Source organism: Pseudopodoces humilis, chromosome 4, assembly GCF_049639895.1.
Source record: "Pseudopodoces humilis isolate 2021_Gansu_Grassland_sample_001 chromosome 4, ASM4963989v1, whole genome shotgun sequence".
NCBI lineage: Eukaryota > Metazoa > Chordata > Aves > Passeriformes > Paridae > Pseudopodoces > Pseudopodoces humilis.
Window position 1 is genome coordinate 32,320,410 of NC_142203.1, and position 23,006 is coordinate 32,343,415.

The following is a 23,006-nucleotide window of genomic DNA, read 5'->3' on the forward strand; positions in this document are numbered from 1 at the left end:
GCTTCTTAACTGTAAAATCAACACAAGTTCACAGAAAATGTCATCGTGTCCTTGAATTCACTGAACTTTATTCTGAACATTTCACAGCTACTTCAGTAGTAAGACCTGAACACAAGGTATTCTGTTTTCAGCAAAGTGTTTTATGTCGGAATGGTAACAGATTTCTTTAAATGGTAAGAAGGTTACCATTATTAATGAACAGAAGAATAGCAATGTATTCTTCATTGTTTAAGCGTTCCTATGCGTTTCAAGATAAAACTCTCTAACTAAAAATCACAAGTAAGGTCTTTCATATCCTTAACAGCAGAAATTTCATTTAGATAGCAGTTTTGCTGGCAGGTGGTAAGAGAAGAAAAGTGTGCAAACATAGACATACACAGAGCCTGTGATCCAACATGGCAAACTCTGTGTGCTTTTAAGGGTCTAACTAAGCTCAACAAAAAGTGTGATATGACACCAACATTTAGTCACTTTTTTGATGATACCAGGCTTCTTCAAAACTGGGACTACTTCATTGTGGGATGGGACTAGACTAGTCTAGTCTCTGTATAGAGAGTTATTTCCTTACAATATCTAATGGGGGCCTACAAGAAAGCTGGAGGAACTTTTTGCTAGGGCTTGTAATGACAGGATATGAGGGGATGGCTTTAAATTAAAGAGAGCAGATTGATATTAGTCTAGTTGAAGGTGTCCCTGCACATTGCTCAGGGCAATCAGATGCTGCTTCCAACACAAACTACTGCTTGATTCTATGAAATGAAGCAAGTAAGACATGAATTCTGATTTGGCAGAATAAATATCAAAGCAAAAATAAGAAGTTCTAACTCCATGTTAAAAACTTCTCACTGTGTAAATGGTTGGCACTATCATTCTTGCCAGAGACTAGATGCACCTAAAGACTGTAATATTAAACAAAAGACCATTCCAGCAAATTAAAAACTAAAAGGAAACTAAAATTAGCAACTAAACTCACAAAATAAACTAATTAATATACAGAACATTCTAAAATAATACCTTCTGTTTACTAACAACTGAAGATGATAAAGAACAAAGAATGACAGACTAACCAGCACAGCTACAATGTAAGCATGTGAACCATTAAGTTAAATACTGCCCTAATACTAAGCAATCTTCTGCCAGACATCTCTACACTTAAAAGATTAGAAAAAAATACCTATCCATCGCTATTTTCAGCTTATTTTTTAAAAGCCAGGAAGGAAAACAGCACTAAAATTCACATCAATCTGTTCCCACTTGGTTTTGCTTCATAAAACTGAATTAATCATGTGACTACCTAGTGCAATGAAAAGATCCATGAAATAAAATATTAAACAAGAAAATGTCCTTAAAAGCAAAGAAAGCAAGCATAAAAGGCAGCTAATTGTTCCTAGATTACTACATTATAATTTCTTCACCAAAAGAGATTGTTCTGACAAAGCAAAGGAAGACTGATCACAAGTTTTGCCTGCTGTTTTCAAAACCAGTGAAGATCTGATCCTTAGAACATTTAGCTATGTTTTTCGACAGGGCATTTGTAACTTGTATGGATGCAGGCGTCAATAAGCATAAAAACTGGTCACGGGCATATGGATGCTAACTGTGACGCAGGGAGCACAGTGCCTGCTTCTCAGTCTTGCCTGAGAAAGTTATGTGACCTGCTATTCCACAGGCACCGTGCTCCCTGCTTCACAGTTAGCATCCATAAGGGCACAGGAGCTCCACAAGCGATAAGCTGATGGGCTTAACAGAGAAGTACTGTGGCTGCACAGCTGCAGGCTGAGCTTTCAGGCACACATGGCCACATCTGCTGGATCCAAGCTCCTGCTTGTGAAGATGGTGCCACTTCACAAAGTAATGTGTATCTTCTCAATCTCCGCCCTGGTACTTGTTTTTAAGTCAGTTTGTAACAGGAGGGTTGAACCTCTGTTCTCTTTGTCCTCTCTCATGTAACTATCAGGCTGCATCTGCCTGACCTGAACCTGCAACAGAGGTTATGACACTTGCAACTGAGGTAGCCTGGGGGACAATAAAGATGGTCCTCATTTACTCTCCTGTTCCTAGCAGCTTGTAATGTGTGTTTCAGTTTTCAGATTTTATCATTTATTAGGACTAACAAGAGACCAAAATCAGAATCAAGCTAAAGGTAGCTACAGAAAAGAAAAAAAAATAACTTCTTTTTTCACAACAGAAAAAAACTTAAATCTCACATCGCAGTTTGGGATTCAGTGAGATAGAAGTCTACCTGCAGACAAAGGAAGTAACTCTGCAATTCAGAAAAGCAATGGTAAGTAGGAAGGAGAGAGCCTACCTAATGAAATTATAGATTCCAATACGAAAAGTACTCAAGTGGGGTGAGGAAAATGCACAACACAGAAGAAACATTTTAATTTTTCCAGAACATCTGTTTCTTATGTTGGTTGAAGGGTTCGGAAGAGCAGTCAAAGATGCAACAGCAGAAGAGGTGTTCTCACATTGCCAATTGTATCAGCTATATCCACAATACAAGTTTGTGAAAGCAGAGAAATGAACATGACAGAAACAGACATGCCCTATAGTAGATGCAAACAAAGAATTAACAATTCAGCTTGATTAAAACACAGTTTAAGAATACACAAGCACAGTGGTAGAACTCTCAGCAGAACAGTGAATATTAAATGCTAGCACATACTATATACAATACTAAAGAACATAAGCCTACCTCAGGCCCTACAGAACAGTAAGTATTGGTCACGTTAATTCATGTTTTGCCATTTCATTGAACTGCTAAATACACTAAGGATTCAAAATAAAAGGCAACACAAAGAATGAAAACTACACAACTCAGAGCTGCTTAATATTGGCAAATTACAAGTGGACTTTGTCTTTCAGTCACTTGAAAAAGAGTATTAAAGTAACTGATTCTCACTGGCAGAATTACATGGCTGGAGCATTCCCTCTTTTTTCCCACTCCTCAGCCCAATAACTAACTCCACTTAGATAACACAAGAAAAGAAAAACACAGTTGTATGGAGATAGAGGGTGCTCCACAAAACCAAAATTTGCTTATGATAGTGCAGAACTTCAACAAAAAATATTTCACATATTGTGTCAAAGGTGATGGTCAAAAGTCACCTAAACAAAAACCCTTATTCAACCAACCAAGTCCAAGGGACTGGCCTCCTCATGATAATCTTGGGACATAGCATACACTGACAATCCTCTGTCAATCCACCACAGTACATGCAAACATGTATTCTTTAGTAGCTTGAAAAGGTCTCTGGCTAATTGATCCTATTTGGATATGACAATATACCCACCCATCCATTAAAAGCTACATACCAGTACAAGGTCAAACAATTACATTTTCAAGATACTCAAATCTAGTAAAGAGTAAGCATCCATATGTGACTTACTGTAATTCAAACAAACGAGGTAAAAGTAGTGAGTTTTCCTTTGCCTAATATTTAGTAAGTTCCACTAAGCTGTTGTGTTCAGCCACAGAACACTAACTAGCAACTGAGAAGAAGTATATTAAGTCTCGACAATAAGACAGATGCAAGACTTATTTTTGGCAGTCATCATAATCTAAACAAACAGTTGTAGAGAAGAGCATGAGAACTGAGCAGAGTCTTTTCAGACAGCAAGTACTCACTGTCCAACTTCAGCAGTTGCTAGGTGAGCTCTGCAGAAGTGGTTGGATATACAGTTACTGTTTTATTCCTTGCCCACTACACTTACTATGGAAGCAAAGGAAATCACACAAAGCAAAAAGCTACATACATCTGTAAAAATAAGGTGTAGGCACAGTACAAGCCATTTCAAGTTAAAAAGATAATTTCAGACAGTCTGAAACCACCACTAAAACAGGAAAAAGCTGCACAAGATGAAATTCAAAGAAAGTAATTAAACTTCCAGTAGCCTTTAAAGAGAAAACCATTTGCAAGAGCAGGAAGAGAAAACTTCAAATATAACTAAGTGACAGAGGTGCACCCAGAAAGTCATGTGGAGTCAAGAGAATAAGAAAGTGAAGTGTAGGATTACTTCAGATGCACTTAGTGTACAATAAAAACATAGTAAGATCTAATACATAGCCATGGCAAAGTAGGGCTTGTAGCTTTGTCATAACTGCTTTTCACTCTGAAATAGTTTGCTCCCCTTGTAAACCTCCCTGTCCTGTGTCCATATGGTTTACCCTGGAAAAAAAGTCTAATGCCACTGTCCCAGTTATTGCTACAGAAAGCTTAAGGACAAACCAAAGCAGTGCATCTTTTGCAACCCTTAAAAAATTGAATACCTGGCCTTTCTAAGCCATACTTAGAAGTTTTAACACTCTAAGCGTAAGAGCAAACAGCTAAAAACACACTTGAAGTGGATACAGAGGTGCAGATACAGAGAACCTGATCATTATAAATATTTTAGAGCAGTACTATGCACAAGTGACACACAAATTCTGAAAAAAAACCCTACATATGAAGAAATATGCATAAAGCTGAAACTTAATATCTCAATTAAAGGACACAAAGCCTACAGTGAGAAACAGATTTGAGTATTCTTTTGGAGGCTCTAGTTCAGACATAGTACTCAGTAGTGACTTACCTGCTCTTATTAGAACAAAGAAAACCCTTTAACACTGAAAATAAAATTTTATTATCAGCTAAAACATAGTACAGACTGATTCATATTGATCATAAGGAAGTATTAGAAATACTTGAAATGGGACTGACAACCTGATCGTAAAAAATAATCGCACAATATGAATCTGAAAACATACACCTCTAAACATGTGAGCATTCATACATGCAATACAGGGCAAAGGAGACAAACAGTGCAATTGGTCTCACACTGTCTTGAAGGCATAGGATTCCACCTGGAAACTAAACTGAAGAGCTTATTTCCCTGCAGGCTTTTTCCCCTCCTCACATCTATTCCCTTGATTTGTACCTTTCACCACTCCATCTTTTTAATTCCTCTCCCATTCATGAAGGCCCTATCTAATAATTCAATTATCCACGCTGCTCCAGCCCCCACCTGCTCATCTCTCAACAGTTTTCAGTATCTAAAATACAGTAGGGCAAGTAGTACTTATGGACAGGTTCTTACTGCAACATTCTCAATCCTATTAATAATTAATTATGACTGTTGAAGTAGCTTTTTTATTAATATCATACATAAAATCTCAGGGGTAGCTATCAGCTATTACAGCTCAAACTTGGACAAATATGCTGAATTTACCATTTCTGGAGAAAGCTCCTGTGCCTTCATTTAGAAATCTTACCAGCACAATTTTTTTAAAAAAATTTGGGTTTTTTATTTTTTTTTACTCACTTGGCCACAGACTGGATAACTTTAGAAGATGTATCCTTAATATTAGTGAAAAATCGCTCTGTTCCACCCCTCAGAATATCAAAGAACCCTCCATAAGTCTGGTCACATTCCGCAACGGTCAGGCCTAGAGCAGTTGAATAAAAATAATTGTACTTTATTATAGAGCCCATTCCAGGATATGACTTAAAGTATGATGCCTATAAAGCTGGAAGGAAGTGAATGCACATACAGGCTACACCTTGCTGTAAGGCTCACAGTTCCAAAGTTCTCCTTAACTATGACCTATGCAAAAAAATAGTACTTCCTGAAGCCGGGAATTACAAGTGATATACTTAACACACTCTTTAATTTTCTGTCCATATTTATGAGAAAACAAGGTAAAAAATTCTGGAAGTAAGGCATATGTTCCATAGTGTCAATGCAGCAAAACAATGCCTTTCTTTAGTACCAGTTTCTAAAGTGCAGCTTATCATTAGCAGATCTACTTAATCATCTCCGGTAGACACATTTTAATGCAGGGCTTCAGAAGCAGCTGGCATTGTTAATCTTAAATTTTAAACACAACATCCCAGATAGCCCAACATCACAGTGCAATATCCCTGTTAATATGATTGTATACAACAAACAGTAGGCATTCTTGCACAAAACAGATGACCAGAGTTTTGATTTTAATTACAATAGGATGCTGGATTCTTTCACAGAAATTAATATAAACATGTTATTAGTGCAATAAATGTCACCCAATTTTAATATTTCCCCTGGAAAATTAATATCTCTTGTCTCACTGACAATTCATCATAATTAATATTAAGCTGGAAGGAAAACGGAATACAATATGAAACAGTCCCTTGATATCTTCTACACTAATTAAAGTGCTCCATATTCAGATATAATAATTAATAAGGGTGCAGAAAGAATAGTAAAAAACCAGATGTAAATAAGCCTATCAAGCTCAAATTCTTTACGATATTAAGTATTTTCAACTGAATCTACTCTGGAATATCCATTTCTGCAGACTAAGTACGTCAGCTTTTAACTGTGTCACTTTGGAGACATATTTTGGTTGATTCCATTTAGTTCTGCTAATCCAACCACTATTCTTCTCAGATGGAACCCCAGCTCCTCCTCCTCCCCACCACTCATGTCCTGTGGTGCAACCCCTCTCCTGAAGTCTGGCCTGGACAACGCTCCCATAATTAGCTAGGCTCAAGGCTCTACCAGCTACAGCTGCTCCTGAAAGTAATGACTGGATAGCCGCTAGACCAAACTTAGACTGCCGCCTTTTCTCTTTGAGGCTGTCAGACATGGATCTTCTGGAAATGAAAAACTAAATAGCTTTAGACTACTATCACTGTCAGATGCACTTCAAAATATCATGGAGGGTCAAAAGTCTCCTTGGGCAGGAGACAAAAGGAGAGAGAGGTGGACCCAGATGCTTACGGAAGTATTTCTTCTTCATACAGGCTTTTTGCAGTTTAAAATAAATACATATAAGGTCAGCAACTTCAGAGCATTACTAAACAACTATGGTTCACAGCCAGAATTCCTACAGCTGCTTTTTCATTTCTTTATTAACCTCTCCCATTTGCCAGAAATGAAGTCCGTTTTAACACAAAGTGATACCAACATACCAACAATTGCTGCTACCTTTTTATGTTGTAACACGTCTGATGGTAAATAGTTACTCTTGAAAAGCAAAGGCAACTCTCACTTTTTTTACCTGAGATTCAGTGTTGAACACAAACTCAGGCTATGTCCTGATTTCAATACCTACTGCCACAAAGTAACAATGTTTCAATTAAAATACAGAACCTAAGGATTTTTAACAGTTTAAATTCAAACGTCTATTAAATGCTGCCCTTCAGACAGAGCACTTTGAAATATCATTGCCTCATTGAATCAAAAAGTTTCAGGGTTTAAAATAAGCTATTTTCACCTGTTTGTCATAACCTGGAGACTCCTCCTCTACAGCTCTTATTCATTAGACTATTATTGCTTCTCATATTCACACTTTCATTGGTTTTAGTTCACTTATGTCAATACTCCTGGCTCTACTGGTCAATAGTGCACCTTAAAGATTTTTCCATAGGAAACATAATTTTTATCTTGCACTGCAATGCACTTGAGAAATTCATATTTGCATGTATCAACATAAAATCAAACCTTACAAAAAAAAGTTAATACAAGGCTAGAAGCAATGATATAAATGCCAAAGAACTAGTACTAGTGCAAACTATCTAAAACCCCCAATGATCCCAAATGATTTTTTCTCCCCCATGAAAGATATGCAATTGTCTTTATACTAAAATGGCATTTCTTTTTGAACATACCTGCATTGTACAAATTGTTGAGCTGCCCTGGAGGCTTGGAGCTCTGTGAAACAGAGGTCACAGGTGTCCGAGGCTGAGCATTGTTTCCATAGCCTCCATTTTGTTCCAGGAGCTGAAGAGAATAATACTCCAGATGAGAATTTTCTTGCTAATTTAGCCATCTTGCTATGCTTGGCAATTTACTGCTACTTGGTGAGAACAAACAAACTGAACCTCAGGACAAAGCCAGAAAGTTAAGATACACTAACTGACTCACCAGCAGTATAGTGCAGATTAAGCATTGAACAGGACAAGTTAGTGTAGGCAGAGCCCTCAAATACAAAACTTTTCTGTGCAAGTTAATTATGATAAAACACAGCATGTCAAACAGAGTGCTAGCATACTAAGGAATAAACCAAGAGGATGAAAAAATTTTCAAAAAGCAGTAAGAAATAATAAATTTCTTTTAAGGTCTCTGTGCTTTAAAGGCATATTTTCAAAGATCCTACAAGTGATACTGAGCAATTCAACTGAACTTCAAAATAAATTAGTGCAAAATTTTCAAACTACTAAGGAACAGGGGAACTGCTTTGAATTCTTTTATTAAATGCACATACATGCAGAGGACAGAGAGGAGGCCTAATCAATAATACTCCTTATGAGACATTTTTACCTCTGTGATTGGGGATTTAGGATTGACATTCCTAGCTGCTGCAATCTCCTGCAGTTGGTTCACAAGCTCAGTGATTGACAACCTCTCCTCTGGGTTCACTTTCAAAGTGGAGCCTGAAAAAAAGGAGATTCAGACCACATAACAAACCCTTCCGAGATTTTGTCCCAAATGATAATAATTTCTTCAATACAATCTACTGCAATAAGCAAACACATGAACAGTGAAGAAACTCCTAAATCAATATTTAAATATAGCTCTCATAACAGTATCCATGAGAAAAAAACCAACACTACAAAGGGTCAATAATATTTCAAAGAATACACTTTGAGATCAGTTAATAAAGAACATAAGATGTAACTTTGTGTCTAATACTGTTGCAGTTGGATACATTTCTGGAACAGTAAATAACATTTCCAGTAATCTAACTGAAACCAAAAGTAAATAGAGTTTTTTAAGCAAGTTCAAAGAAACCAAATCAAAACACTAATGGATTAATTATATTCTAATGTTCTATAATGTAATATATTCTAAATTCTAATGGATTAATTCATATACTATGCAAGACATTTAACAGAACTAAAAAAGCAACTTTCACATAAAATTTAATTATTTTTTATAATGGATTATTAATAAAATAAGAAGTTGCTGCAGCTTACCTTTTTCACCATCACATGTCAATAACACTTAACTATCAGTAAAACAACTGTCAATAACAACATCCACAAAGACACCGAATAAAACAGCACTGTAAACTTACGAATGAGATCATGAAACACAGAATAGCGGGTGTCATTTTGTGGGATGACATATTTCCCATTGACTATGCGAAGTTTAGCTCCATCTTCAAACGGGTGTTGCCTAAAGCACAGCAAGTACAGGATACAGCCCAGAGCCTACAGAGATAAACAGAAATACTGCATAGAATCATGGGGACCTTTAGGCTGGAAAAGACCTCTACAATCCTCAAATTCAAATGTTAACTCAGCACTGCGAAGTCCACCACTAAACCATGTCCCTCACTACCATATCTACATGTCTTTTAAATATCTCCAGGAGTGGTAACTCAACCACTGCCCTAGACAGTCTCTTCCAATGTCCAATAACCCTTAGAGTGAAGAAATCTTTTCTGACGTCCAACCTAAACGTCCCCTTGTGAAATTAGAGACCATTTCCACTTGTTACTTGGAAAAACTATTCCAGTCTATTTTTAAAAACCACTTAAAAGTCATTACAAGAAATCCATTTCATGAATTTCAAAGCATACAAAAATGAGTAGTCTTGCCATACTGAAAATGTCCAAGAACAGGATTATTCCTTCAAAAAAAGTTCAGATGTTTTATTTCATATCTCCATATAATATCTCCATATATCTTCATATCTGTGATGCAAGGTGACACGTTTTATATGTCAAGAGAGAATTTGGTTTAACTTAGATACATTGTTTTGCAATACAAAAGCTAGGTGATTATGTAAGTGTTAAGCAATTTGCTTAAATGACATGGAAAACAAACAACAATCTCTCTAAAATGCATCTTCTGGTAAAGGCTTGAAAAAAATAACCCAAAATGACAGTCCCTTTATTCCCTATGGTCAGATGGCTTGGAATAAATAAAATTTAAGACCATTTACAGACAATCTCATTCAAGCCTCAAAAATTACAATGGACTACCACATCCTGGGAACTTCAAAGTTCCTTAGTATGTCCAACTTGAGATTTTTGTAACCTGAGAAGACAACAACGGAAGTCAGTTTTGAATTCTAATCTCTGAATAATCTAGGTATTATGGATTAGCTAGGATAATTGAATCTGTTACTGAAGTAAATGTAAATTGATATATATTTTTTTCAAATAAATTAAGATATGAAATATGCTGGCAGAGTTATACTATCATAACAGAAATATATAAGTTTGATAATAAAGCACCCAATGCCTCCATGAGTTGGAAAATTCCTCCTCAAAGTTTCTTCTGAACTCCAGTATGTATGGTTGCCTAAGCATATGGGCTTTTATAATCCTCACAAATGAAGCAATCCAATGAAGATGTTACCTAAGAAAACGGCCCACTGCCTACAGTCCTCTGTGTGTACCATCTCCAACTGCCCTTGGTTGTCAATTTATCCCAAGAACAGCTTCTAAGGTCTGAAAGTTATTGAAGTCTCTGAGGTGTCTCTGATGGATTTAGTTACTCTGAAACACTTATTGAGTCTCTCAGTCCAGGACCAGAAATAAAGTACATATATTAATTCTGTATATACTTGCACATTTTTATCAGGCTGTAAAAAACTCTCAGTAAAATATACGTAGAAGCATCACACAGTCCACACTAACTAATCCATCAGAGCAGTACAGAAAATACCATCTACTCTTCCACAGAACACTTGCTTATAAAACAGAACATCATTTAGTTAGAGGAACGAAACTACTCCTTGTGAAGTCCAAGACACTCTGCACATCAGGAGAGAGCACCCACAGCCACACAGGAGAGAAAACCAGCACGGCAATCAGCTGAACGCACAGGAAATGGAGAGGCCGCTCAGATTTGATTTTTGCTTCAATTGCTGGAGAATGTTTTTAATTTCCTCTATTTTACCTATAATTTAGGATTGTAACTGTGATAAATTTTGTCTGCTTTAAACACCGTCGTTCAATTTGACTAGAAGGCAATTCCAGTTGCAGCAAGGCAACTCCTCAAAGCCAACACCATCCACACAGCCTCAGCTACACCTGACAGAAGAGTCCACTCCCAAAAGGTTGTCCCAAAGCTGTACAGTCCCTTTACAGAAACTGCCCGGGTCCATCTGAGCACTCACATGCCAGAAGGTAAAAAAGCAGAACCACAAAGCAATCAAAAATTACTAGGAGTAACTTTCTGACCTACTACTGGGCCTTTACCAGGAACTAATTAAAACCTTCTTTAAGGAGACAGTGGGATTTTTGGACAGTTCAGATAATGTTTGGGGATTGACATGATAAGGAAGGGGTAGGATTGCTTGGAACAAATGAAAATATTGTTATTTTTCCCCTGACTACCTTCCGGCAACAAGCAGCACACTAAAGTTCTACACTACATCTGCAGGATGACACACATATTACACCAGTAAAGTAAAATCAAACTCCTTGAAACCTAAAGAGATTGTTCAGCTCACATTGAATTAAAAGCTGCAGGATGTCTTGCATGGACCATTAAGATTTTTTAATTAGAGTTGGGTAAGGAGAACCCAACTTTGAAGTTTTGTTCCTTAACAAACATTTTCCAAGTCAACTCATTGCTTTTTCAGAAATCTTTGAGAGTGAGAAGATATGAAGGGCCTTTCAAGCATGGAGAAAAATCACTTGACAAGGAACAGCCTGTCACTTGGCTGACTAAACTGAATTTCAGTTCAGGAATTCATATTAATTTTGAAAGCAAGTAACAAAAATATGTAGCTGTTCGGATTTAGTGTTTATTTTCTTATCTTTAGACTTAGGTAGGAAATGTACAGAAAGCAGTCAGCCAAGTCTAAGAAACTCTGGACTTATAATGACACCTAATCATATTCCCATTGTGGAGTAAAGGTGGTTGATAACTAACCTTTGATCTGTGCTGCTGTTCTAAGACAGACATTACCTCCTATGTTTTTAAGCTCACACAGTGACAAACACACAGACTCAAGAGTGTTAATCACTCTACATGCTTTCTTTGGAAAACTGCTTTGTTTATCCTAACTGTAAGCTACAAATCATTTATGATTCCAGATACAGGGCCATATTCTACTGCCAAATACTTTTATATTTTTATTGAACCCAAAGCATAAAGCAAAAAATATAGAACATGTTCAAACCCAGGTATGATAAATAAAATAGATCTTCCCAAAATACAGAAGGAGACAATCAACACATTAACACTAATATATACAGTTACTTTAAACAAAAAAATAAACTGCAATTACTCTTTTGAGTATGGCTTTTATTAAACACATTTCTTGTTTTGCGTTTAACTGGATATTAATGATGCAAACATCCAGCCTGGATGGGTAACAAGGTCTTGAAGGAATTTAGGAATAAAAAGAGGACATATCATCTTTGGAAGGAGTGTTAGGTCTCTCAAGAAGTATTTAAGGGGGTGTAATGGTGTAGCTTTACCTTTAAGACAGCTTAGAAAGAGAGGAAGAAAGAGCTGCTAGTGGCTGATGGGAGTTTTTCCTCCTGACCAATTATCAGTCATTTCCAAGAATTGACAGCAGATCTGACCATTAAAAAGTGAATTCAACTTGTAAACACCGCCTTAAGAAGTACAGTCAGAGCTCTCTTGCTCTCTTTGGTTTCCGGCTTTTGACAAGGTAACAAGCTCTGTCCTGGCCTCCTCCCCGCCCTCCAGGCCGACAAGGCCACAGGGAGTGGGGGGGCGGGGAGAGAGAAGCAGAGCTGGTCAGCCGAGCTTCGTTTTCAGTTTCTGCTGCTGGACTGAAACGTGACACCATGAACTCTTGCAGCTTTTCTAAAGCTTCTAATTCTTTTACTACCTGGATAAACGTACAGACTACTCCGTTTTCTCAGAAAGACAGAGAAAGAGAGAGACAATCAACATAGAGAAGACATCATAAAACCACCAAAAACAGTGAAGAAAAGAGTTAAGTTTAAATAAGAAAGAGGGAATAAGGAGATGCTTTACAGCTGAAATATCTTTCTGTTAAAGCTATGGAGATGAGCAGTAGTAGTTTAAAGACTCCTTTAATTCATAAGAGTATTGGGAGGAATAAAGTATTCAAAGTGTGAATTTTGAGGAAAAGAGAGAGTACTTGTGACACTGTGAGTTGCTGGAATTGAGTAGAGTGAAGATTTTGAAGCCTTAGAGGGGGCAAGAGAAAAGCTGTTTTTTCCAGGAAGGCTCACAGAGACAGATGAAAAAGACTTCTGCCTTTGAATAACTCATCCTTAAAAAGAATATCCCTAAACTCAGTGACCCATGCACACCTCAGAGAGATGTGGAAATGGGAGGAGTAAACTCTAAAAAACTCCATAAATTAGCAGAAAGAGACTTCTGTTTCTCTACAATGACTGAAGAAAAGACTCTAGCAAAAATTGAGACTGTTTTTGACCACCAAAGTTCTAAAGTTTTTTGTCTCTATGTTATCATGTGTACAAAAAATGGTCAAGTAGTGAAAGATAGAGGGGTTTTCTGGAAGTTTATTCTAGTGTTCTTATTCTTGTAGTTTGTTAATAAACTGTCTTTATTCCTTTTAAAGTTTAAACCTGTTTTTGCTCTTATTCTAATCCATATCTCACAGCAAAAAATTAGTTACTAGTTTAAAACCACAACATGGGGTTACTAAAGCATGTAGGAAAAAAATTAGGGAAGCCAAAGCTCAGTTCAAACTTAATTTGGCAACTTCTTTAAAGGATAATACAAAATGTTTTTACAAATGTATTAATGGCAAAAGGAAGGGTAAGACCAACCTTTATTCTCTGTTGGATGCAGGAGGGAACTAAGTAACTGCAGATGAGGAGAAAGGGGATGTCTTTAATGCCTTCTTTGCCTCAGTCTTAAATGGCAAGACATCTTGTCCTCAGGACAACTGTCCTCCTGGTTTGGTAGATGGTGGCAGGGAGCAAAATGGTCCCCCTTCTGTCCAGGAGGAGGCAGTCAAAGAACTGCTGAGCTACTTGGACATTCATAAATCCATGGGACCAGATGGGATCCATCCCAGGGTGATGAGGGAGCTGGAAGATGAACTTGCAAAGCCACTCCCCATCATTTACCAGCAGTCCTGGCTCACTGGTGAGGTTCCAGATGGCTGGAAGCTGGCCAGTGTGACACCCATCCACAAAAAGGGTAGGAAGGAGGATCCTGGTAATTACAGGCCAGTTAGCCTGACCTCAGTACTCAGTAAGGTAATAGAGCAGTTTATACTGAATGCCATCACACAGCACTTACAGGATGGCCAGGGTATCAGACCCAGCCAGCATCGGTTTAGGAGGGGTAGGTCCTGCCTGACCAACCTGATCTCCTTTCATGACCAGCTGACCAACCTGGTGGATGCAGGAAAGGCTGTGGATCTTGTCTACCTGACCTTCAGCAAGGCCTCTGACACTGTCTCCCACAGCACACTCCTGGAGGAGCTGGCAGCCCAGGCTTGGGCAGGAGCACTCTTTGCTGGGTTAAGAACTGGCTGGGTGGCCGGGCCCAGAGAGTGGAGGTGAATGGTGCTGCATCCAGCTGTCAGCTCGTGGTGTTCCACAGGGGTCTGTGCTGGGGCCAGTTCTGTTTAATATTTTCACTGATGACATAGATGAGAGTATTGAGTCTTTCATTAATAAATTTGCAGATGACACTAAGCTGGGAGCATGTGCCAACCTGTTGGAAGGGAGGAGGGCTCTGCAGAGAGACCTGGAATGATTGGATGGGCAGGCAGAGTCCAGTAAGATGAATTTTAATAAGTCCAAGAGTCCTGCATCTTGACCACAATAACCTCCTGCAGTGCCATAGGCTGGGGACAGATTGGCCTGACAGTGCCCAGGCAGAAAGGGACCTGGGGGTACAGGTGACAGACAAGAGCATGAGCCAGCAGTGTGTCCTGGTGGCCAAGAAGGCCAATGGCATCCTGGCTTGGATCAAGAGTGGTATGGCCAGCAGGAGCAGGGAGGTCATTCTCCCCCTGTACTCGGCACTGATGAGGCCACACCTGGAGTGTTGTGTCCCCTCAGTTCAGGAAGGACGTTGAGAGGCTTGAGCATGTCCAGAGGAGGGCAACAAGGCTGGTGAGGGGCTTGGAACACGAGCCCTGTGAGGAACAGCTGAGGGAGCTGGGGTTGTTTAGCGGGGAGAAAAGGATATTCAGAGAAAGTGTATCTCTTTCTACAACTTCTTGAAAACTTTGTAGTCAGTTGGGGGTTGGTCTCTTTCTCCAGGCATCAACTGACAGGAGGAGAGGACACAGTCTCAAGCTGTGCCAGGGGGCTGGATATCAGAAAAAAGTTTTTTATGGCAAGAGTTATAAAGTACTGGAATTGTCTAACTGGGGAGGTGGTGGAGTCACCACCCCTGGATGTGGCACTCGGTGGCATGGCTTAGTTGAGGTGTTAAGGCATGGGTTGGACTCTTCCAACCTAGTGATTCTGTAATCCTAGCTCAGACTGACAGTATTTCATGCATATGAAGAGACCAAGTGATCAGAAAATTACGTTTTACTTTGCGTTTCTTCACATGCCACAAGAACATCACCAACAGCTATAGAAACTGAACAAGCATTTCCACAATGTCTTGCTACTAATTTAATAAACTGAATGCCAGCATTACATTTTCTCAATTTGTCTCTTGACACACTACTGATACAGGTAAAAACTGAACAGCTTGACACCTGCCTCTGTAAAAAACATCCCATAAACTAAGTCACTAAGCACTACACTGCCGGGGAGTACTTCAGTACTGCAGCCTTATGCAGCTGGAAAACAGATTTTTTAGTGAGTCTGAGCAGCTTACCATCTTTTCTACACAAAGCATGAATGATTTCTGCACTGTTCTCATCCTTGATATCTGTCAGCATTTTAACTACATGTCATACCTCAACATAATAATTTTGAACTCAGCAATAAGATGTCCCAGGATTATATGCATGGCAGAGCACAAAAGGCAAGAATTTGAACCTAAGTATTCTGGATTTATGGTGGCAAGCTCCAACTAAGCAACAGCTCTACTGAATGTTAGAGAAGTTCAGCATTGCCTCTCAAATGGAACTCAAGCTTGATTTGGGAGAATACCTTGAATGGTACGTCTCATTCTTTTAACATCTAGATACAGAGTCCACACTATTTAAGTTTATTTTGATCTAAGACAGCATTCTACATTTATTTCAGTGCTTTAGTTATTTAATCAACAAACAAACATGAAGCCTGCAAAATCAGTTTGACTATGACATGAGCAACTATGATGCAGCAAGAAAAAAAAAACTTCTTACCCAAATGTCCTGCTTTTCACCAATTGGAAAATTTGAATACAAGTCTATCATTTCTGGTGTCCTGTACATTGGCGTTGTATTCCTTGTGATCTGGAGAAGACAAAATTTATTGAAACAATCTTTAACAATGACCTTCAGCAGCATTCAACCAAGGAAACAGCTCTCTGTGTAGAATGGATAGTACTCATTTTCAAAATTAATTTCAGAAATACTTGTCAAGGAAAAAGCCATCAATTGAATCCTGCAATAGTCATAACAGCTTTCACATAAGGTCACATGAAGACAGTAGTACTCAAATAACACTGTGATAGTCAAGAGTCCTCCCAAACAGCAAAGCACATAAAGTGACTACATGAGGCAAAAATGAATAGGAACCCTAATAGCAAAAATCAACAATAAACCAGTAAGTAAATTCATGCTCCAGTGCACCTCTCTCCCTTACTCAGCACACTTAATGACAGTGAAGCCACATCCAAAGAGAAACTCTGCTCATAAGAACACATGAAAATACCTTTTCTACCACCTTTTTACAAAGACTATACAAGACAGTGCTACAACATCATCACTTCATCAGTTGAATGCTTTCCAAGAATACCACATTGCAAAACATGGGCTCGTCAGAAGTCGCACACATGAACTTAAGTGTATTTCTCTGGCTGATGTACTACATTAGATTTACTAGCATTACTCTCAACTCTATACTAAGAACAAATGCATTTTAGAAAAGTATACTGCATGGTAGATCTGGCTACTTTAGTCAAAGACACTGCAATACTGCCCATTCCTAGTCTGCTGAGCAGACTTGCCTCTCATTAAAGTATAATTCGACTGAGAAAAACAGACTGGGAGGAATCAGGATGGCACAACCAGTTTCTTGTCAAGAGTGCAATTAGAAGAAGCCCTACTAACCACTTCTATTTTCACAGCAGATTGCAGAATGGATGCTGACCATGCTGAAGCAGTGTTTCTACATGTAGCCACAGAACACAAGCTATAATTGCAACTGCAGACAGTTTCTGAAATCTAACAAAACAAATAAAAAACTGAAACTTCATAAATAACACTCTAGCTGAAACAATCTTCATTTGTCTTAGATGTCTCATTAATACCTGATTAATAGTAACAATTAAATTAATCCACTGTTGATATTAAAATTAAATCACATTAAAATAGTCTCACCTCTTCTTCAACCAGTGCTCTCTTCTGTGCAGACCAGTTGTAGTCTGGATAGTAAGCTATAGTTGTAGCACTACCGAAGTCACAAAGTTTAATTGTCCCCTGATTACTGATAAGCAAGTTTTCCACCTTCAAAAAGATGCAGAATAATAAATATTTTAAAAAGTGTCTTTTTTGCCCTGTATACTAACATACATGCTTTCACACATTGTCTTACTTGTGCATAAATATAAAAACTAATCACTTTATCCAAAAATATTGTTTACAGAAGAACTAAGATTTCAGACAGTATTGTAGTTTTACATGGTAGCAACAAACCAAGTTTTAAAAGGAACCACCAAGCACACCACGAACAGGAAACATTCAGGAAAGCAAGAAATAAACCTTGAAATTATTTTCATTAAAGCCTAACAAAAGGCCAGTTTTTCAGATGAGAACTTGTAGAAGCAGTGTCTTAGAATCCAAACGTTCTCAGGCATAAAATTGAACACTGTTAGCTTAACTACAGTGGGATGAAGGTTAGGTCTGCTATAGAAAAAAAACAGGAAGGTACTAGTAGAGAAGCAGTCTGCTAGGAGACACCCGTAAAGAGGCAGCTGTGACCCTGTGCAGAGACAGGAAACAGATATTTGAGGACCATGTGCTGCCTGAATAGATCATCATCCATTATCTCTGCCTTTTTCTACTTCATAAATTCCAACTGTAATGTATTATTAATTGAAATGTGAAAGAAACTTAAGGAAAGAGTAAAAGTATTGGGCAGATGTACTTGGAGTCAATCACAAAAGGACTAAAAAAAAAAAATTTACCTCTGAACAAAGTTAGGAAAAGGTATCAAAGTTAATTGGCTCAAAACTCCGACTTACAGTTTTCTATGCTGCTGACTTTACTTTATACTGCTAAAAAGGGTAGCAGAGTTAAATGATCCCTATTTGGCTTCTGGCTGCAGTAAGGCCTCTGTATCTTGCAGAACAACAATAATTTAATCTTGTTTTGCAGCCTCTGCAATGTGAGACCAACACAAACCCAAACAACTGTCTTTTCCCATGTTTTATCTGTCAGGAGGGTATGTTCCGTGAGAAGAAAAAACAATTCTGACTTACATCATTATCTCAATGTCTGTGTAGCTGGCTATAAAACAAATTGTGTATTTACTTGTAAATAGTTTTTTTTACCTTTTTCTTTTTTCCCAGAAGAGAGATACACCTCTTCTAAAATAGCTAGGGGTTGGCATTCAGAAATTTCAATGAAGAATGGTTAACGTGTCTTTATAACACTACCTCACAAAATAAAAGCCTGTTCAATGGTACCAAGTGACTAAAAAAGGAGTGCTGTGTTACCAAAGTTAGGTTTGTATTTATGGGCTATACTAACAGCTAATATTAAAGCTTTCATCAAGAGTGTTGAAAATAATTAGCACATTTACTTCTAGAAGAGTGGTCTTATTTTCCTTTCCCCAAAGTACTTAAGGAGGAACAAATTTCCCTATTTTTGTATTCAAATGAAATCACATCAGGCTGGATACAGACACATGTGAAACTTTGACATTATTCAAAGAGTAAGAAACTCCTCTGTCCTTTTTTCATGTTAATGAAAATTCAAATATATTCACAGGACAGCAGAATCTTATTGATGATTACAGCTTCCTCATCTAAGGTATATTGAACAGGTGAACCCCTGTTTTGAAAATACAAAATTCAGACCCAGGTAAGTCCTTTCAAATCTCCAAAGCTCCTAAAGGTAGAACACTTTCTACAGCATAACCCCAGCTAAAGGCTAATAAATCAAGCAAGATAAAAAAAGCAAGCTGGTAAAAAACAAACAAAAAAACAACACCAAAAATCTAAGAAAGAAAATCTAACATGAATTATGCCTACCAAATTTTACAAATCAAATTCAAAACAAGTACTGAAGTGTAATGCAAGTATGCAAGTTATTAGTTCCAAAACTAACAGCTTATTATACATTCTCAATGGCAATGTAATCCTTCGCAGACAATTCAATATTCTTCTCCCTAAAGCTTCACCTGTTCTTTTAAGTTTTAAGTCACACTCTTAACCCAGAACTACAGTTCATTAGTTGTAAATGACTATTTTATCCAAAACAAAATATTTAGGCTAATTCAATCAGCAAAACATGATGCACAACTTTCTGCCAGCTTGTTTCACATAGAGTACAATCTCTAACTGCAAATACAAGGAAAAGATGTTTGAAGAGATGAAATTATTTCAGTGATGACCATCACTAAAACTCAGCAGTTATGGCAAGGCAATAGATCTAAACACTATGCTCAAGAATCATCTTTAACACTGCTCCAGCCCAACAGGCTCCTTTCACTCCTGTTCAAAAGTTCACTGCTTTATTTAAATATTACAACATACCTTTAAATCTCTATGAATAATAGGAGGCTTCTGTTTATGCATATGCTGAACTGCTCTGCAGGTCTGATAAAAAATCTTCAAAACAGTGTCACAAGAGATAGGTCCTTTGGATTCTACTTTCTTTAAGAATCCTACCAGCTGTCCTGCAGGAAATGAGAAAAACTCACATAAGCACACAGAACATTGCAAATTCTGAAAGCTTGACACAAACAGACCCTTGTCAGGAAAGATTTACAGTCTTGAGTTGTATTAAATATATTTTCTGAAAATGGCAAGTCCCCACTGACTACAGTGAGAAAAGAGTGCTCTAAGGAACTACTCCTACTCTTCCTTTCTCTGACTAGTCTCAAACAAAACAACCTTAAACAAAACAACCTTAATGATTACCTCATATTTAAGACAAGGTTAAACTATAGTCTAAAAAAAACATGATCTTTATCCTATAAAAGATAAGTTTGAACTCTGGCTCCACTGAACCATGATATCTTCTACAGTCATTCCAAGCCTGTAAATTAACAAGCAGATTGTACAAAACAGCTGCCAGAAGCAATGTAGACTGCTGGGAAAAGAGAAAGTTTACCTTTACACAGCTCTGTAAGCAGAAGAAATTCTCCCTGCCCCGTGTCTGATTCTTCTTTTCCTATAGATGCTGCAGAGCAAAACTGGACAATGTTGGGATGACCTGAAAGTTTTTTCTGGAGAACATGTTCAAGGAAGAGAACTCCCAAGTTCATTGATACTACTGCATCCAGTAGTTCATTTGAAAAGTTAGCTTAAAACCACAGAAAGCATAACAGATGCAAACAATACCCAAAGCAAAACAGGGAAATACATGCCTCAACTATAAGAAATCTGAGAAAGCAATCTAAGGTGATGTAATAAAAAGTCAAAATAAAATATTAAAAAATCATTATGATTACAGCTTGGAAGAAACTAGACTCAGTAACAGGTCTAGTTCTTTTTGCTTTTTGACAATGACTGCCAAGAGCCTAGCATGAGTAGCAGGACATCTTCTAATTATCAGCTGCTTCTCTAGATGGCTGATCAAGAAAGGGCTATTGTACCCTCACCTATCTTTCCCAAGGAAGTATTAAATATGCCATGCTTCAGTTTTAAGTAATTAAAATAGAGTTCAAAACAATTAGAGGTCAAAAGGGGCAAGGAACTTACCCTCCCATCATTAGTAATATTTTTTTATGCTACAAAACTTCATCATGTTTCACTTTCAGTTCAAAAATTTGAGGTATCATTTTTGAGCTATGTAAAGGGGAGTACAATATAAGTGATCTCAGCTCCTGCTAGTGGAAGTTATGTTGCATTATGCCTGTCTGTGCCTACACTGAGATTTGTGCCTGTGAGACAATCACAATCTTTACAGGATGCATTTACCAAGTCTGAAGAGAGAAAAGCAAAGATACTGTAAGTAGAACAAAGCTATTAAAAAAGGGCAAGTTGGATCCACACAATTCACATTAATCTGATCTTACACATCTCTTCCACAACCCTCTATTCAGACCTGCAAGAATTAATTGCATTTCACGGTCTTATCTCAGAAAGTTAGCAACAATTAACCCTTCATCATATTGTACACCTGCTTTTATGACTCTAACCTGTGAAAAACATCCAATCAACATTGAGTTCTTTACTCTTGGCAAGATAAGGTCAGAATAAACAGGAAATGTACAGTGCTGTGGTACTCTGCCTTGGAAGTGTACTTCTACTGGTGTTTAGGCTGAGATTTTGCCAAACGTATCAGCAGTCATAAAAAGAAATGTTTGAGTAGCTTAAATCAGGATCAGTGGGCTTGCCTGCTAATTTAAAATGAAGCTGAATGCTCAAAAGGAACACATCAGCGCACCACAGCTATTCACTGACTCTTGAAACAAACCAAGGGTCCATAAGGAGCCAGGCCAGGGAGAAAATATTGAACTTACTAAAATCAAGGATTGAAAACACTCCAAGATTACATTATACCTTAGTATCTGACATTACTGCAGATATGGAGGACAGCAAGGACACTGAGAAACATCTGCTTCTTGTTTCTGATGCATGTAGCCTACTGAAATTTCTTCCTTAATATCCAACATGACTTCTTAAAGCCAGATGTATCCAAAGCAGAAATTAACAAACATTGAGAGTAAAAGCAAAGAGCAATAAATCCAGTGCATGCGAGGGAACTCTATTTAAGAACTAAGTGTCATCTGAAGTCAAAAGGTCTCTCGACTAAATTCACAGGGCTGCAAGAGAGTTCAAATAAGAATCTCACTTCTTGCTAGAAGAACATGGCAAAGTCTACACTAGCTACAAAAATTATCTGCACACACTGTATTACTGCAATTTTTGAAGAATTGAACTTTCTGGATGTTGGCACCAGATTCATGACAAACCATGAACCCGTACCTCCAGAATGTCAGTCCTCTTAGGCAGTGTATGGCATGAAGAAAAACAGAATCTGTACATCAATCTTTCCTTTCCCAGAAATCTCAGGCAGTTAAATGCTACAGAAAAGGATACCATAAAACAAACTTCCTGAATGATGGCTTTGTTCTTTTCCTCTTCATTAGACAACAGTCGCTGCCAAAAAAAACAAAATAATTGAGAGGATATAGTTACTGAAACTTACAGAATTAACAGTGCATTGATTTTTTTTCAATGAAGGAATATGAAGGATAAACTATAGACAAAAACCTAAGGAACTGTAATGGGGCAGTAAAGCAAGCTGGCTTATTGTACATTTTGATATTCTGCCATAAATAATAACCAGCTTTCCAGTTACCTGGACTATTCAGGTTTAGTGATAATTGAGCAGTTGTAACTTTTTACACTCTTAAAAGTAACTGCTCTGGCAGTTCTGATATATAAAGCGCTGAAGTCTCCTGGCTGCAGCATTGTGGGCTATCAAGGAAAGATTCACCTTCTGTCTGAAATATTCAGCAACAACCTTCAATTCATGCTACACTAAACTCACCAGATTATGTATCCTATCTTTTTCAATGCTACTTGTGTAATCAGTAGCAAAATTAAGCATTACTGTTTCTAGTATTACCTGGATTTGCAGTCAAAATTTGACTACAATCAGCCTGAGCATTCACTTCAAAAGTACTGGTTTTACAGAAAAGAGGAAGTATAGTAATGGTTCACCTTTTACCTGTTACTTTTTTAATGAGGATCTTTGAACACATATAATGTATGGCTTTTGTCACATGTTTTGTTACTGTAGGATGTGGA

The 23,006-nt window shown here is 37.7% G+C and overlaps 1 protein-coding gene across 2 annotated transcripts in view; it reads right to left on the bottom strand.

Moving 5' to 3' along the window:
- GAK (cyclin G associated kinase) overlaps positions 1-23,006 on the bottom strand; it is a 68,198-nt gene that overhangs the window by 38,102 nt on the left and 7,090 nt on the right. For both annotated transcript variants that reach the window (XM_014259657.2, XM_005530910.3), the window contains exons 3-11: positions 22,293-22,352; positions 20,359-20,473; positions 19,779-19,921; positions 17,401-17,526; positions 16,222-16,311; positions 9,044-9,179; positions 8,287-8,399; positions 7,635-7,746; positions 5,305-5,428 (exon numbers count right to left, since the gene is read on the bottom strand). In XM_014259657.2, coding sequence (XP_014115132.1) covers positions 5,305-5,428; positions 7,635-7,746; positions 8,287-8,399; positions 9,044-9,179; positions 16,222-16,311; positions 17,401-17,526; positions 19,779-19,921; positions 20,359-20,473; positions 22,293-22,352 — 1,019 coding nt within the window. The remainder of the gene's footprint in view (positions 1-5,304; positions 5,429-7,634; positions 7,747-8,286; positions 8,400-9,043; positions 9,180-16,221; positions 16,312-17,400; positions 17,527-19,778; positions 19,922-20,358; positions 20,474-22,292; positions 22,353-23,006) is intronic.